Below are 16,321 nucleotides of genomic sequence, written 5' to 3'. Positions count from 1 at the left end.
TTTGCAGGGAACTCTGGGAATTGTAGTTCTACAAGGGGAATTGGGGTCTCCTCACAACTTTCAGCACTCTTTAACAAACTGCAGCAGACTGTGTGGCAAGGGGAGGCGGATACTGCTTTAACTTCACCTGAGATCCCTGAGTGCCGAGCCTTGGCCCTTCCCAAGACTCCTAGGCACGCTTGCTGTCCCTGTCAATCTTCTGCACACACAACGTCCTGCCTCTCCCCTCATCTCCCCCTCCCCAAGCATCTCTCCTGTCTCCAAAGCAGCCCCCATGTCAGCTGCCGTGCACGGCTGTTCCGGCTTGTAACTTGGCAGGCCCTGTGAATGTCATCATTGACGTCACCCAAACATTCCCCTCATTCCAGGAAACAGGAGCAGGGAAGCAGGAGAGCCCAGGGGGTAGGCCCTCAGAGAGACCTCGCCAAGCCCTGGGACTTTCTCAGGACCTGTGGGGTGTGGGGAGACTTGACACTCCCCCCTCCCCCCACCCGCCCTCTCCTAGCCTCTTGTTCCTCCTCTTGGTGCCAGTCGCAAAGCCAGGAGGCGGGTTGGTGATCTGAGACCTGCCTTGATTTCTCCTGCTAGCCTTATTGTGACATTGAAACACAGCAGCCAGATTATTGGCTAGGGTTCCATTTTGATCTCACTTAACCCGTGTTTTAAAACAGCTGCAATGCTTCCCAGTTCGTTTCCGGGCCCAATTCAAGGTGCTCACATTAGTGTTTAAAGAACTGTACAGCTTAGGCCCCAAACACCCAAAAGACCCCCTTCTTCCTGCAGACCCTCTTGGGTGCTAAGATCAGCAGAGGGGGTCCTCTCGCTAGTTCACTTCCTTCAGAAGCTCGAGGGTGGTGGCAACCTTGGACAGGGCCTTCTCTGTGGCAGCCCTAAGTTGCGGAACTCTCCCCCCCCCTTCATTATACAGAATCCGACAAATTCTGAAGACACATCTTTTTACCCTGGTTTTTTACACTTGATGTGTATGTTTTGGGACCCACCTTATTTCTGTGTTTGTAAATTGTTTTAAACTGTTTATAATATTGTGTTTTAATATTGTAACCCACATTGTGACCTTAGGGTGAAGGACATGTAATAAATTATCATCATCAACCCTGGCAGCTCCAGGAAGAGCTGGCCATTTCCCCAGCCTAAAACCCTGGAGGGCCCCTGCCAGTCAGTGTAGACTATACTGAACTAAATGGACCAAGAGTCTGACTTTGGAAAGGGCAGCTTCCTGTGTAAACCGGGAGAAAATAGAGATTACTTGAGGCACACTTACTTTGACTTATGTTTGGGCATGGGGACAAGTTTAAGATATTTCCCAACGTTGTCCATTCTTTGAAAAATAATATCTGTTTTTCCCTCTCTCTCCTTTTTCTCCAGGGAATGGTTACGTCAGCGCCAGAGCCTCCCCGGGTCTCCTTCCCGTGTCCAATGGCAACAGCCTAGGCAAGGTCATCCCGGCAAAATCGCCGCCACCACCCTCCCACGGCACTCAGCTGGCTGCCAACAACCGCAAACCGGACTTGCGCGTCATCACCTCACAGAGCGGAAAGGGTCTCATGCACCATTTGGTGAGTCCAACTTAGGGCAGAGAAATCCTGTGTGTTTCCAACTTCAGCAGGCTCCTGGGCCTGATCCACCACCCTCCATTTTACTGAAAGGCTGAGCCAAGGAAGAGAAAGCAACCCTGACTTTGGTCTGCATGGAAACCTCTTCCCACAATCCTCAGGGTATCTTTTTGTCAGTGTTTCACAAGAACGCATGACGTTTTCGACCATGCTACACTCTTGAGAGCTGGTGATGATTGTAACTGTTTAGACTGGTGCTGCAAAAATCCCATAGCTGTGCTTGCAGATAAGTGTATCAAGCAGGGCTGTTACGGCACAATTCTAAGCATGTTTATGCAGAAGCCAGTCCCTCTGAGTTCAATGGGAATTATTGCCTAACAAGCAGAATTCCATCCCGGGTTGGTTAATCAATTGCATCTGCATAAATGTGTTTATCAGAAAGGAAGACTGGCTACCTGGTGTAGAGATGCTGAATCTGCCCCTTCTTCTCTCACACACACTCAGAATGCCACTTGTAAAACAAATAAAACTTCTGAAATAAAAAACACACTGCTTAGATATTTTTAAAATACATACTGAGTTGTCTATAGATTGATTTAAAAAATTAAGAGCCTGTTTCTAATTTTTTAAAAAACCTGATGGCCAATTAGTTGGTGACAAGCAGTGAAAGGTTTATTATCTATTAATCTAAGCAATTAATTGATTAAATGTTGCAGCGAGAATTCCAAATATACAACACCAGCATGTGTGAAACTGAAAATACCTTTCTGCTCTCCACACTTGTGACTCTCAGCAGCTTGCATTCAGAGGCATACTGCCTCTGACAGTATCTGAAGAAGTGTGCATGCACACGAAAGCTTATACCAAGAACTAACTTAGTTGGTCTTTAAGGTGCTACAGGAAGGAATTTTTTTATTTTCGACTATGGCAGACCAACACGGCTACCCATCTGTAACTGCCTCTGACAGTGGAGCTGTATCATCGCCATCCTAGCTAGTAGCCATTTCCACCTTGGATATTATCTGGCACTCCCAAGCACAGCCTGTTCTTTCTGTGGTGTTCCCTTGTCGTCATCCCCCCACCCAATGTTTTCAACCAGTATCACACAGCAGACCCTTGAACTTCTGGTCTGCCCTGCATGATAGAGAACAGGATACTCAATTAGTGTTGAAAGTGGCATCAAAATTAAGCATTAAATGTAACAATTTCATTTTGGTTTCATTTTTATTCCACACCCCAGACAGAGGATCACTTGGATCTGGTGAGTTTCCATGCTTGCAAGTGTTCTGTGTGTGTGTATGTGTGTCTTTGGGTTCTGTTCCCTTTTTAAAAAGAATAATTGTCTTGAAATTGTGAGACAGGGGAATGTAGGGACTTACTAGAGGAAACTCAGTCTGCTTTCAGGCCTCTTCTTGGGTGCCTTGATTGGTCCAGGAAGGTGGGTTGGCAGCCTGCCCTCCCAGCAGCTGGCACGACTTTAGCAGCTGCATTGAGTGGGTATGTGTGCCTGCACGTTGCCTCTTCTGTGTCCTGGAGTGGTGGAATTGCAACTCTAAACCAGGCGAGAATGGAAAGTGTCCCCCTCACATGCTGTCACTGGGCCTGCTTAAGCAAGACCCCCTTTGTCCATCCCATCTGGCGTTAGATATGGGTCTCTTCTGCCTCATTCCTTCAGCTGTCTGCACAACAGCCTTTTCTGTGTGGGGTACTCTGCCCCGTCTTTTCTGCTGCTGAGGGGCTACCTTCAAACAGCCCTCCTCCTACCCCTGTTCAGCGTTGTCACTGCATGTGATGCATTTCCCTGCAGATTGTGGGAGTTCCCACCAGGTTGGCAAAAGCTAATCTGGGGTGGTGGTGGGGAATGGTGAGCCTACTGAGGGAGGTGGGTGCCACAACAGAGAAGGCCCTCTCACCCCACACATCTCCCTCCTCACTCTGGACAACAGCAGCACCCAGAGAACAGTGCGAAGTTGCCTGTTTGGCTCTCAAGTGAGTCCCTGTGGTGGTGCTGGCACCTTCATGAGCTACTTTAATTTGTTCCCTCTCACATTCTGCCTCGAACAGCCACCCAGATATCCCTGGGGATCAGGCTGACCCCATTTGTTTACTTGTCCAGTGGGATTTATATTCTGCCGAGTAAAAACAAGCAAACTTCTGAAGCAGTTTTCATAAAACGATAAAAGTACCCCCAAAAGATCACACTTAAAAGCAAGCGGGCATAATAAAATCTTATCAACAAAGAGATAACAATCAAACAGTTGAAAAAGGAAAACACCCCAAAGATGCATCATATAAATGCAATAAAATTAGGATTCGCTTATAAATGAGCCTTGGATGGAAGCGCAGTCCCCTGATCAATACTTCACTCCCCAGATTGCATGGGCAAAGGGAGTGCCTTGCCTTTGTGTTCATCTGCATGCTCTGTCTGGCTGCTGCTCGGCCCCCCCCCCCACTTTCTTCTTTCCCCTATCCAAGTTTATTTTCCCACCTGAATTACATCCTGCTTGTGTTCATGACTGCGTGACTTCTTGTGTTTTGCAACCAAAAGTGGACTCTGAAATCTAGAGCTCAACAACTTATAGGGGGGAAATGCATTGCAGACTGAGCAAGTCCATAAAGCTTATTCTTATTATTTTAATGAAGTGTATGTGTGCCTGTTGCATGTGAGGTAGAGAATGTATAGAAATAAAACATATACAGACAATACAGATCCTAAAAACAGTATTAAAACCTAAAAACCTAGAAGAATGCAGAAAAATAAACCTGCAGCAGAAATAAAATAGACTAATTTGGGAAGGCACAGGCAAAGAGAAAGATCTTTTGACAAATGCCGAAAATTATTCTGGTGCTTGCTCTGCTTCTAAAGAGGGAGCATTCCTGAGAACTGGTGCCACAATGCTGAGAGCACATGGCTTGAGCCACAGCATGCCTTACCCCAGGGGCAGGTCTACATGACCCAGGGTGGGATGCAGTAGGAGAGACAGCTTTTCAGATACCCAGGTCCATAATCCTAAGGGGCTGGTAGCAGACTGGCAGCCAGTGCAATTCTTTCTACAGCCGTGTCACATGTTGGTGATAGTTTGCTCCAGAGAGCAACTGTGCAGCCGTGTTCTGCCCTAGCTTCATCTTCTGGACCACATTCAAGGAGAGCCCCACGTAAAGCACATTGCAGGAATCAAGTCCTGAGGTTACTGGTCCGTGGAATGCTGTTGCCAAGCTATCCCTGCCCAGGAATGGTTGTAACTGGTGCACCAGCCGAAGCTGGTGAAAAGCACTCCAGGGCACTACTTCAGTGACCACTTGGGTCAAGAAGGACCCCAAGACTACACACTTGTTCTTCCAGAGGGAGTGCAACCCAATCCAGAACAGGCAACTCACCACTTCCCTCCAGGGCCTCTGCTTTGCCGAGATTCAATTTCAAGTTTATTGGCTTTCATCCAGCTCAGGCACTGGTTCAGGACTGGCTCAGCACCTCCTGGTTCAGATGTTACAGAGAAATAGAGCTGTGTGTCATCAGCTTACTCATGATGCTGTGCTCCAGATCTCTTAATGACCGATCCCAGAGGCCTTGTGTGGATGTTGAATAGCATTGGGGATGCAGTACAAAACAACCCCCAGGGGGCTGAAAGGAGTTGGCCCTGTAGGAATTCCTATTATTAGAACTGTAGAGTTGGAAGGGAACCGAGGGTCATCTAGTCTAACCCCCTGCAATGCAGGAATCTTTCACCCAGTATAGGGCTCAAACCCACAACCCTGAAATTAAGAGTCTCATGCTCTACCAACTGAGCTATCCCAGATTATTATTATTATTATTATATTTATTGTTCCTAATATTGTTATTAATCCTACTTCCTACTCACAATGTGGCCAAGGTGGTGGGAGAAACTGCCTCTTGTTCTGGTTCTTCCTTCGTTGACATTCACGGGTATCCCTTAGGAAACGTGGCAGTTCCTAGGTTGAGACTCTCGTGGAGGCCTGATGGGGCCAGTGGGGACTCCTTCTACCCTTCAGTGCCCTTTGGGGAGGGTGGTGTTCCTTGCAACTTTTGGCTTGTGGGCTTCTTGGACGAATCCACCTGACCACCTCAGGAAAGAGGAAGCTGGTCTAGGTAGGCCTTTGGCAGGAGTGGCCATAAGGCCAGCAGATTCCAGCTAGATAATTTCCAGCGATATTACAGCCACTTCCAAGAAAGTTGCATCTGTTTTTCAGCAGATCCTGGTAAGGCCTGATTTTTGAACAGTGAGCAGGTCATTCACATCCCAGCTGGTTGTTACAAGAACCTTGTGAACAGGGTTCTGTTTCGTTGCCTGGGTTTGTTTGTTTTCCTCTTCCCTCCTCATCACTTTTTTTCCCTTTTGTGTGGTGTCTTCTTAGATTGTAAGCCTGAGAGGAGGGACTGTGTTTATTTTTGATGATATGTAAGCTGCAGGGCCAGATAGAAATGCTTCGACTCCGTCAGCCGTGGTAGCCAGTCTCTCCATATGTTCTGCTATGAATCTTAAAAGAGCCTGCCTGCCATCTCCCCATTCCTCCCCACTTCTGCCTCCCACTTGAAGGACCTGATACGACCTTCTGAGCGAAGAAGAGGGCAGGGGAAATCCCCGCAGCTGCACCACGAGGGAATTTGTTCTAAATACCCCTAAGCCTATTGGGTCAGTGATCACATCCCAGGCTATTGTAAGCTGCAGGTGCCTTGCCAGGCTCCTCCAAGCTCAGGGGCTTAATTCTTATCTTCAGTGTCATCTTGACTCTGTAATTGGGAGTCAAGGGGTGCTTCAGGGTGGCACAAGCACTGCCAGCACCTTCTTCCTTCATCTTGAAAGCCCCAGTAGTAAAAGGGCCATAGCTCAGTGGCAGAGTTTCTGCCTTGCACACAGAATGTCCCAGGTTCAATTTCGGCATTTCAGGTAGGGCTGGGGAAGACCCCTTGCTTGAAACTTGCCACTGCCAGTCAGTGTGGACAATACTGAGCTAGATGGGACAGGGGGTCTGACTCAAGATAAGGCAGCTTCCTGTGTCCCTGTGTCACTTCTGTGGGGTAATGGTTAGAGTGTTGGACTAGAACCTGGTAGAGATCAGGGTTCAAATCTCCCACTTAGCCATGAAGCTCACTGGGTGACCTTGGGCCAGGGTCTCTCAGCCTAGCCTACCTCACAGGGTTGTCCTGAGGACAAAATAGGAAGGAAGAGAACCGTGTACTCCTCCTTGAGCTCTTTGGGGGGAAAGGTGGGATATAAATGTAATTAAATAATAACAAAATTAAAAGCAGGGCTGGCAAACCTGCAACCCTCAGGCCATATAAGGCCCCCAGTGAGCTTTTCTGTGGCCCCCAAAGAGACCCCATCAGCTCCACCACCCAGTATATTCAAATTGATTGAATAAAGCAAAAGGGTTTCACAGGCCTGGCCTGTACCTCTGCTACGTTATACCCTTTTCAAACACTTCCTTAAAGTGGCTGTGTTGCTTTGCCTCCAAGCGTATATTGCCTCCTTCCGTATATTTTGACCTCCTTTCTCTTTCTCTCTCCCTCTCTTTCCCTCTTCTTCCTTTTCCCAGCAAAACACACAGAGGCTGATGGTCTCCCAGGCGACTCATTCTCTGACCACACCGGTTGTTTCGGTGGCGACTCCAAGCCTCCTGACCCAAGGCTTGCCCTTCTCAGCAATGCCGACAGCGTACAACACAGGTGAGCCTGCCGCATATGCCCGCACGTGAAACACAGTGGGAGGGAACTCTCCTGCACACCCTTCTGCTTCCAAAGCAGTCCTGCGGAAAGCAGACGGCAACCCACTTGGCGAGGGGCTAGCTGTGTGTTGCGTTCACGGTGTGCAAGCCAGACTGTGTGATGAACATCTGGAGATCCTGCCACCCTCGAGGCAGACAGAGCAAGCTGGAAGGTGCTGCAGCCAAGCAGAGGAAGCCCATAGCCACCAGCTGCCTCTCTCTGGTCCTTAGTTATAGATCTGTACCACCCTTTATCAACCTGATGCTTCCCAGATGTTCTGGACTACAAACCCCTTCATCCCCAGCCAGCAAATTGATGGGAGCACAGTTGTGCTCGCTGAAGCTGATGGGAGTTGTAGTCCAATAATAATAATAATAATAATAATCTGCCAGGGACCAGGTTGGCAAAAGCTGGTTTAATTTGACCTATTTTCTTTACAAGTGAAAAGCAGTGGGACAGGAAAAGTAACTGCTCAGTGGAGAGAACTATGTGGACGAGAACCCTGTTGTATTTTGGACCATAGCTCAGTGGCAGAGCATGTGTTTTGCATGCAGAAGGTCCCAGCTTCAATCCCTGGGCTCTCCGGGCAGGACTGGGAGAGAGAGACTCGTACCTGAGACCTCTGAAGAGCCACTGCCAGTCAGCGCAGACAGTAATGAGCTAGGTGGACCCAATTAGCTGACTCAGTACAATAGGGCAGCTTCCTATGTTGCAGCGTTCTTGCATGATTGTGGGGTTAGAGGGGATGGTTTCAGAAACCAGGACTAGAAGCCTGAAGCTGACGCAGAAAATGAGAGGGAGCCGGTCTTAAGGAGCAGCTCTGATGCTGAGGAATGGAATGAGGTGCGAGGTCAAACACACCCATCTTAATTAACAGACGGAGCTGACACCTGTCTGCTCAGAAGCGATGCCTTTCTTGGGGTGACGGCAAATCATCCTGAGGTGTGTGAGAGCAGTTGGGCCGTGGGGCTCGGTAAATTGCAAATAGAGACGCCCCTTTGAAACATTATAATTATGGGGCTAAAGCTCAGCGTTGGCCATAGCCTGCTAGCCAAAATGGGTGCCTAGAAGCTGACACTCAAGCCCAAGAGCTACTTTCTCCAAAGTGGCTGCTGTTTCTATTATGGTACTGCAGCCTTCACCAACTTGGAGCTCTCCAGTTGGTTCGGACTACGACTCCCATTAGCCCCAGCCAGGAGCCCAGAACCGCCATGCTGCCTCGGGCTGATGGAAGTTGTAGTCCAAAGCAGCTGGGCTGCCTGGGTGTTTGTCATCCCAAACATCTGGAGAACAGCATGCTGGTGAATACTGCCATTTTCTCTGGTTGTTGCTTCAAGCTTTTCTCTCTCTTTTTCTTTGCATGGCTGATAACGTTCATATAGGAACACATGTGTGCCTTGGTTATAGTTTGCAATGCAGGGTGTTTGCTTTAAGACAGTCGGCTGTTCTCTCTCTCCGTCGTCCACGCTGGCCCTTCTCCTGATGGGCTGGCAGGCAGAGGTGGATAAGATGCCTAGTGTGATGCAGAGCATCGAAACCTGACCCTCAGAGCAACTAGAAACCATCCACAGCCACCCCTCTGCCTTCTGAGACATCAGCAGGCCTTGTTTGCTCAGCAACTGATGAGCATACCTTCAAAAACCTGATTTTGAAAAACAGAAGGCAGCTGAGATTCTTTAGAAGTAAAATCGGATGGCCCCCTTTCCTGTCTTCGACACACTAACTCCTGCTTTGCTTCTGTTGCCTTTTCAAGCGCAGAAGGTGCTCCCTCCCATCTCACTGATCCTTGCTGTGGAAGAGAATCTCGCAGATCCCATCCACCCTATTGCACCCTATTGTCCGGGCGGGGTGGGTGGCAGGCAGGTCGCCTCAGAATTTCCCAGCAAAGGCTTTGGCAGCTGTTCACGCTTTGCTCTCAAGCAGTTTTGACAGCTGAGGAGGGGAGGGGTGACAGAAACTGCAGACACCCTAAGCAAGAATGGGACAGTGCAGCCAAGCAGACGGGTGGGGGGATGGACGGACAGACAGGACAGGACGGGACACCCGACATTCAAGTTGCATTGTGTTCACATCACACCCAGAAAGGCATCTCAGCAGAACTGCCTCTAGGGAATCCTGATGGGAGCTTGACAGCTCCTTGAGAGGCAAGTGAATTTTCCCCTTGTTCAAATATTTGAGGCATTGTCTCTTGGGGTTTGATTGCAACCCCAAGAGGGTTCCCCTCCTCTCCTTGTCATGGGAGTTTCACACAAGGAAGACAGAGACCCGTTTTTCAAAGCACAAAATCTTTTTTAATTTCTATAAACTTTGGGTGTTGAAACCAACATGAAGCGGAATTACAACAGCAGGTCTAAGAAGCGCTGGTGCCTCTTCCCACCCCAAAGCACTGGGGGTGGGGGGTGGCATTTAGTGTGAAAATAAATCATGCAGAAAAACAGGCCCAAACCTTATTGTTTCCCCAGCCCCGAGCACTGCAGTTTTCTGTTTACTGTCTTGGCGATTCAGGATGGTGTGTTCTCAGGCAACCTTGGCCTGTTCAGCCTTGATAACTCTCCTTGATTTTCATGTGAGATAGTTAGCACACTTTTCAGTCCTGTCCTGTTGAACTGTGTGGGTTGTGCCATTTGATGTTATATTGCCTACACTGACTGGCAGTGGCTGCCCATGGTTTGGCCAGCCCAACCTAGAGATGCCAGCGGTGATGATGCTGAGGAGTGTGATAATTCATTGCCTGCCCTTCACCCTAAAGTCCCAGGGTGGGTTACGATATTAAAACACAACATAAAAAAAACAAGTTTACTTACAGCCACAGAAATAAGGCAGGGTCTAGAAATAACACCTCTCAGGTGCCAAAGGCCAGCATAAAGAGGGGTGTCTTCAGCATTCAATGGAAGCTGTTAAGTGAAGGTGTCAGGCTCACCCCGGTGGGGAGTTCCAGATCTTAGGCGCTGCTACAGAGACAGCCATCTCCCAGGTCATCTCCACCCTTAACATCTTAAGGGCAGTAGAACAACCAAGGCCTCCCACCCACTGACCGTAGCACCCTAGAGGATTTGGAGAGAAGGAGGTCTTGCTGATATTTAGGGCCTGAGTCATTTAAGGCTTTAAACACTTACATGAGTGTATTGAATTGGCCCCGGAAATGAGCCAGGAACCACAGTCCATGGTGTATATGAAGTGCACAATTTATTTAAAATAAATAAATAACCCACTGTATCAGCCAGCTTTTCCCCCAGCATCTACCTAATTCTGTAACTAAACTCCCCACGTTCATCCTTTCTTACCTTTATCCCCTCCCCTGTTGTCCAAGTTGCCTTTGTCAACCTCCTAGTCGCTTTGGACCAGAACACTCCCATCAATTCCAGCCGGCACAGCTGCTTTGGGCGCCCGACTCTCATCAGTCCCAGCCATATGATGCTGCTACTGGATGGAAGCCTGGGGCTGATGGGAGTTGTAGTGCAAAACACCTGGAGGGCAACACGTTGGGGCAGTTGTTCTTGCACTGCCCTCTTTATCTCTTTTAGTTCTTATAAAATCTCTGCAGGCTACCGCTGCACACTCTGCTACTTTTAACACGACCACCAACAGAACTTTCTTATTTGCGTATTGTTTGTAGCTGTAGATCTGTATCCTCCAAGCGTATCTGTTTAGTAGACAAAGTATTCATTCTTCCTCTGTGTTTAAGCAACTGATTAATGGCAGAGGTTCAACTGCATCTCATAACCAAACCAACCTGCCAACTCTCACTCTTTGTTATATTCCAAGTGAGGTGTGGCTGGTTATATATAAATGCAATGAACGAATTTGCAATTTAAAAAACACTTCCTGTGCTGCATAATCTTGCAGTTAATACTTCCTACCTTTTGTTTGATGGGAGCCATGTCACTACTAGACCTCAAGGAACATTTTGACTCATTGGGCTTGTTTGTGGTCGCAGGCGACTGTGACAAAATGCTCATAGAGTGCACACGGTGTGCTGCTCTTCAGCCCGTCGTGATCCAGCTGTGTTGCTTTTAGAGCAGGTTGGGAAACGCAATTGCTAATACTCCTAAATGTTCCCCGAAAATGGATTCCTGCACATACTCTGCTTGTGAAGCTGCCAGGGGCAGTTGGCTGCTCACAGAAGACAAACGCTGGACTTGAGGAAGCCTAGATCTGGACCAACAGCAGGGCAGCTTCCTACCTCGTTCATGAATACGTCGTCCTCTGCACATGACCCCCCTCGTCATCACAGCTGGAGGGGGGGAACTGTGATATGCAGGCTTCTTTGGCATCAATCCTGCATCCAGATGGTCACATGACTAGGTCCTCAGCAGCCCACCTCCCTCCCCTCTCAACCTTAAGCAAAGTGTGTCTATTTTTCCATTCTAATGTTAGCAATGGGCATGTGCATAGGGTGCCATCTTGTGGTAGGTAATTTTATAAACCTTGCTCATGCCTTCCCTTCAGTAGTGTGTGTATTTGCATTTGCTAGATCTGATGAACTGGGCTTCTGGTACACTTAATAGGCTCTCTGTCAGTACAATGTCTGGGTGTTTTTTGGCACGGGGTTTGGGACACCCTTGCCTTCCAAGGGGCCCCTTTTCCAAATGCTGGTGTGTCTGAGGCTGGTCTGGAGAAATCAGAGGCTTGCTCCGTTGGCATTTTAATGGGAGCCTACCAAATTTCCCCTTCTTGAAACAACTCGCCAACCGAAATGCCACTGTCCTTTGAAATTTGCACTCTGCTGAATCTTGCAGTGCAGTTTTGTAAATGGAAAAAGTGTACAAAAATGTGTTCTTGTGGGGAAGGCATGCACAAAAATGTATATATTCATGAAAATAACATGCAAGAAAATATTGCAATCTCTGCATTTCAGGGGGTTGGACTAGATGATCCTTGGGTCCCTTCCAAATCTACGATTCTATGATTCTGTAGGAATCTATGATTCTGTAGGAATACATCATACTAGGGGAAATTGCTTGCAAAGGCCCTACTGGTGTGTCTTCGGCTTTTGAAACCTTGTCCCCCTTTTCTTTTCAGACTACCAGTTGACCAGCGCGGATCTCTCATCCCTCTCATCGTTCAGTTCACCCACTGGTCTGTCTCTGAGCAACATTTCTGCTTGGCAGCAGCAGCAGCAACAACAACAACAACAACAACAGCAGCAGCAGCAGCAGCAGCAACAGCAGCAGCAGCAGCAGCAGCAGCAGCAGCAGCAGCAACAGCAACAGCATCTGGTTCCTGTATCACTAAGTAACTTAATGTAAGTGCATTGCAATAATCCACCCCTGTTGCAAAATAGGGCAGAATAGTGGCATGACCAATGTGTATGCGTTACATGTGTGCAAACAAATAACAGAGTGTGCATATAGGCTACGCACAATCACCATACACGCACATTCAGCACACACCCTCACCAAACATACAGGCGCGGAGGACTCAATGTCTTTCTTTCTCTCCCTTGGAGAGTCTAAAGGGTTGGAGAGACAAGACCAGGAAGGCTGCATTTGACCCCTAGGCCTGAGGTTCCCCATCCCTGAGACAAACCATCCTCTCTGCCCCTTTGAGATTTTCCTTTGAGACCTTGCTTTCTTCATGCATGCTTTTGCTGCCATCTCATCTCCTCCCTGCCTTTCCACTGCTGGGCACTGATGTAATTTTTTACAGCAGCAATAACAGTCATAGAATTGATAGCATCTTGTCCTGAGAGATGTGAGGAAACAGGTAAGGAAAGTCACAGGAGGAGGAAGGATGCTAAATTATTCCAGTGAATTGCAAACAGCATGTGGAAACAGATAACTTTTTAACAGGATGTCCCCAACCTGGTGCCCTCTGTTTTGGACTCCAATTCCCCTCAGCCACAAGATCATCTGGCCATACTGGCTGAGGCTGATGGGAGTTGTGATCCAGAACATATGGAGTATGCCGCCTGAAGAGGGACATAGCAGTTAAGGTTGGGGCAAAGCTTCAGCCCTCTTACAACACTTTTGCCATTCTAGCATAAGTGATGCACAAATAGAGGCAAATTGCCACAATTCAGGCAGGTCGGCAGAATTCAGAATGTAGAATTCTGTCTTGCTTTTTGAGTGCATATGCAGCTCTGCCCTCAAAGCTCCCCACTTACCATAAAACCTCTGATTTTCTCCCCAGTGTGCAGTTCTTGAGTCAAATAAGATTGGTGTGTGCCATGTCAGCAAATTGGATGGTGTGTGTATGTGTAGAGGGTGGCTGAGCCCAAGCTATACTACCATGAGGTGGAACGGGTCAGAACATTCCCGCCACTTGCAAGACTGTGATCCAAAGTTACGTGATCTAATTAGAACACAGATTTTGCTGTTGCTTGCTTCAAGAACTAGGCCTTTTTGTGGGGCAGGGTGGAAACTACATCCTGGCCTACAGTTACCAAAAAATGTCAGTGCTGAGCTCTGCTTTCTGTCCCAGAGCATCCTTCAGCCATGATCTCTCCTCAGTCACATGTTGTGCTGCTGGCAGAAATTTCTTGATGGGCAGCTTGGGGGAACTGACATGAATCTGTCACTGGAGCAAACAACCCAACCGGTCACCATCTCAACTTCCGACCTGCGAGAGGCCAAGGGCTGGTTGGTTACATAAGCAAGGCCAGCCAAATGACTCTGTGTTGACTGAATCTAGTGGAAGAGGCGCCTCTTTTGCCCCAGGAGCTCTGCAGCTCATTTGCAAAGCCCAGAGCTCAGCAGCAGAGGACAGTCTCTGCCGGCAGAAGGTCCCAGGTTCCCTTGCTGGTATCTCCCAACAAAAGGGACCTCAGTTCTAGGCAAAGGACCCCTTGGAGAGCCCCAAGAATCCGGAGCTAGATGGACCCAGGGCCTGATGCAGTTGAAGGCAACTCTCTGAATGCTGACATTTTCAAGGCCACAGCTCAGTGCTAGACCACCTGCTTTGCATTTGTTTCTCCTTGCAAATTTATAGAGAGTACACCAGACATGTAAAATAACCTGCAGCTGAAGAGATCATAAGAATGCCAAATTAAAAAGTATATACGCTAAGACATTGAGAATCCCTTGTTGGCTCCAGGAAATTTATGTGGACATCTCTGGTCTCACTTGCAGGTCTCACTATCCAAACACAATGCATTCTCAGGAAATTGTTTGTTAAGCAAGCATTTGCATAACGACGATTTCCATTGATTCCTATAGAGAGATTTCTAATGCGTTCCCAACCACGGAATTTCAACCCCCAGAATAATGAAAAAACTTGGGGAAACCCTCCAAAACCTTGCAAAAGGGCAAACAAGGAATGGGGGGGGGGGGAAATGCTCTCTCCTCCTTCCTCTTCCCTCCCTCCCTCCCTTCTACCATGGTTTCTGGCAAAATGACTGCCACAAACCACAAAAAATACGGGTTGTTTAAGGCTGCTTATTTGTTTACAGTCCTACATGCAGGTCCAGCTGTTTGGCTGTCTGAGTCTGCGGTGTGTATAGCCAAGGGTGGGTACTAATTCCTCATGTTTGGATAAGTCAGTTTTTGTATAACAAGCATTTGGATAGCGGGACCTGCGTGTAACACTAAACCAAAGCATAGCGTTACATGTTAGTGTTCACCACACCTGGTAGTAGGCAGGGCCAGGGGAATTCTAAAATAAGTCCAAAAGAAGAAAATAGGTTTTTTTTCATGTGCTTTTCTTTTGCTGCTGTGTGCCCCTCCCCCAAATAATTTCTCAGTCAGCCCCTAGTTCTTTCCGTACTCAGGCTTGCAGTTCTCACTCAGTTGCTCTTTCTTCTCTTCACTCGCTCCTTTTTAAATGCACTTCTCTGTAAACGACTGCTCGCTGTGGGCTTCCCACCCTATCTTTTCTTTTTTGAAGCTGCCCCTTGCAAATCAACCCCAAAGGCCCACACTCCCCCTGTAGGTGGTCTCAGCCTTGGGGCATTCAGGAAAAGGTGTGAAATCAAACTAGGAGATCTCAGGTCCCTGCCTCCCAGGCCTCTTATTTCCAAATCAGTGAAGCTTGGAATGGTTCGTTCCGCCATCTTGATTCAAAATGGCGCCCATAGATGAAAACTACCTCCTCCGTCTCAGGAACCTTCAACTTTTTATGTGTGTGTATGATGTTGTATTGTGTTTTTATTATTTTTTGTTGGGAGCCGCCAACAGAGAACAGGTGGACAGTCCCGTTTCCAAAACATATGCTGGATAAATAAATGAGCCCCTGTGTGCCTGTGTCTCCCCCCCCCCCCTTGCAGACAAGGAACCCACCTGTCCCACGCCAGCACCTTGACCGTCAACACCAACCCCAACATCAGTATCAAGTCGGAGCCTGTTTCACCCAACCGGGAACGCAACACGGCCACCCCGCTCTCCTCCTTCCCTCACCAGGCCCGGCATGAGCCTACGGGACGTTCCCCCGTCGACAGCCTCAGCAGCAACGCCAGCTCCTACGAGGGCAACGAGCGGGAAGATCAGTCCCGGGCCGACTTTGGCTCCTCTCTCGGCCTCCTGAGACCCACTGCCGAGGCCGAGGGGGAGAACCCGTCCGTGAAGCGCATGCGGTTGGACGCTTGGGTGACATAACTGCCTCCCCCGGTGGCCCAGCGCCCTCCGTCAGAGCTGGTTTCCGCTCTCCTGCGTGTGTGTCTGGGGGGGCGGGGGAGGCAGTGGTTGGGGAGGTGGGGGGGACAAGGAGGGGAGGTGTGGGAGGGGGGAGGCACAGGGTGGGCCGGGTGGGCGGGAGGGGGGCTTATTATAAACTGCCTGAGAAATAGCTTTAGGATTTTGTAGGCGTCCGTTCTAGCGACATTATGCAGTACATTAAAAAAAAAAAAAGGCTCTTGAGGACCGTTTTGAGAGCCACTCAAAAGTCTGACTATATAAACCCCCTCACTGGTCACCAAACTCTCTCCCGGCCCTGGGTCCCACCTGACACAGCCCCTCGTGCGAATGCCAGCCCTGGGCTAGGCCGAGGCTGGTGAAAGGAAACGTCTAGGGTGGGAGGGGGTGGGAAGGGTGGGGTATCTTGGGTGGCAGATGGGGCGAGGCTTGGCAGGCTGCCATTTATTTGTCTA

General features: G+C 48.7%; 1 protein-coding gene across 5 annotated transcripts in view; it reads left to right on the top strand.

Moving 5' to 3' along the window:
- Positions 1 to 15,920, top strand: part of MEF2D (myocyte enhancer factor 2D) — a 143,987-nt gene extending 128,067 nt beyond the window's left edge. For 4 of the 5 annotated variants that reach the window (XM_080984260.1, XM_080984262.1, XM_080984263.1 and 1 more), the window contains 5 exons: positions 1,387 to 1,577; positions 2,815 to 2,835; positions 7,131 to 7,260; positions 12,322 to 12,544; positions 15,503 to 15,920. In XM_080984260.1, the coding sequence (XP_080840386.1) occupies positions 1,387 to 1,577; positions 2,815 to 2,835; positions 7,131 to 7,260; positions 12,322 to 12,544; positions 15,503 to 15,830 (893 nt within the window). In that variant the 3' untranslated portion in view covers positions 15,831 to 15,920. The remainder of the gene's footprint in view (positions 1 to 1,386; positions 1,578 to 2,814; positions 2,836 to 7,130; positions 7,261 to 12,321; positions 12,545 to 15,502) is intronic. The other variant, XM_080984264.1, reaches the window with a different exon arrangement.
- The last annotated feature ends 401 nt before the right edge of the window (positions 15,921 to 16,321 follow it).

Source organism: Podarcis pityusensis (assembly GCF_964106645.2).
Source record: "Podarcis pityusensis genome assembly, chromosome: 16".
NCBI classification, from domain to species: Eukaryota; Metazoa; Chordata; class Lepidosauria; order Squamata; family Lacertidae; genus Podarcis; species Podarcis pityusensis.
The sequence above is the reverse complement of the archived record's forward strand: the minus strand, read 5'-3'. Positions and strand labels throughout refer to the sequence as shown.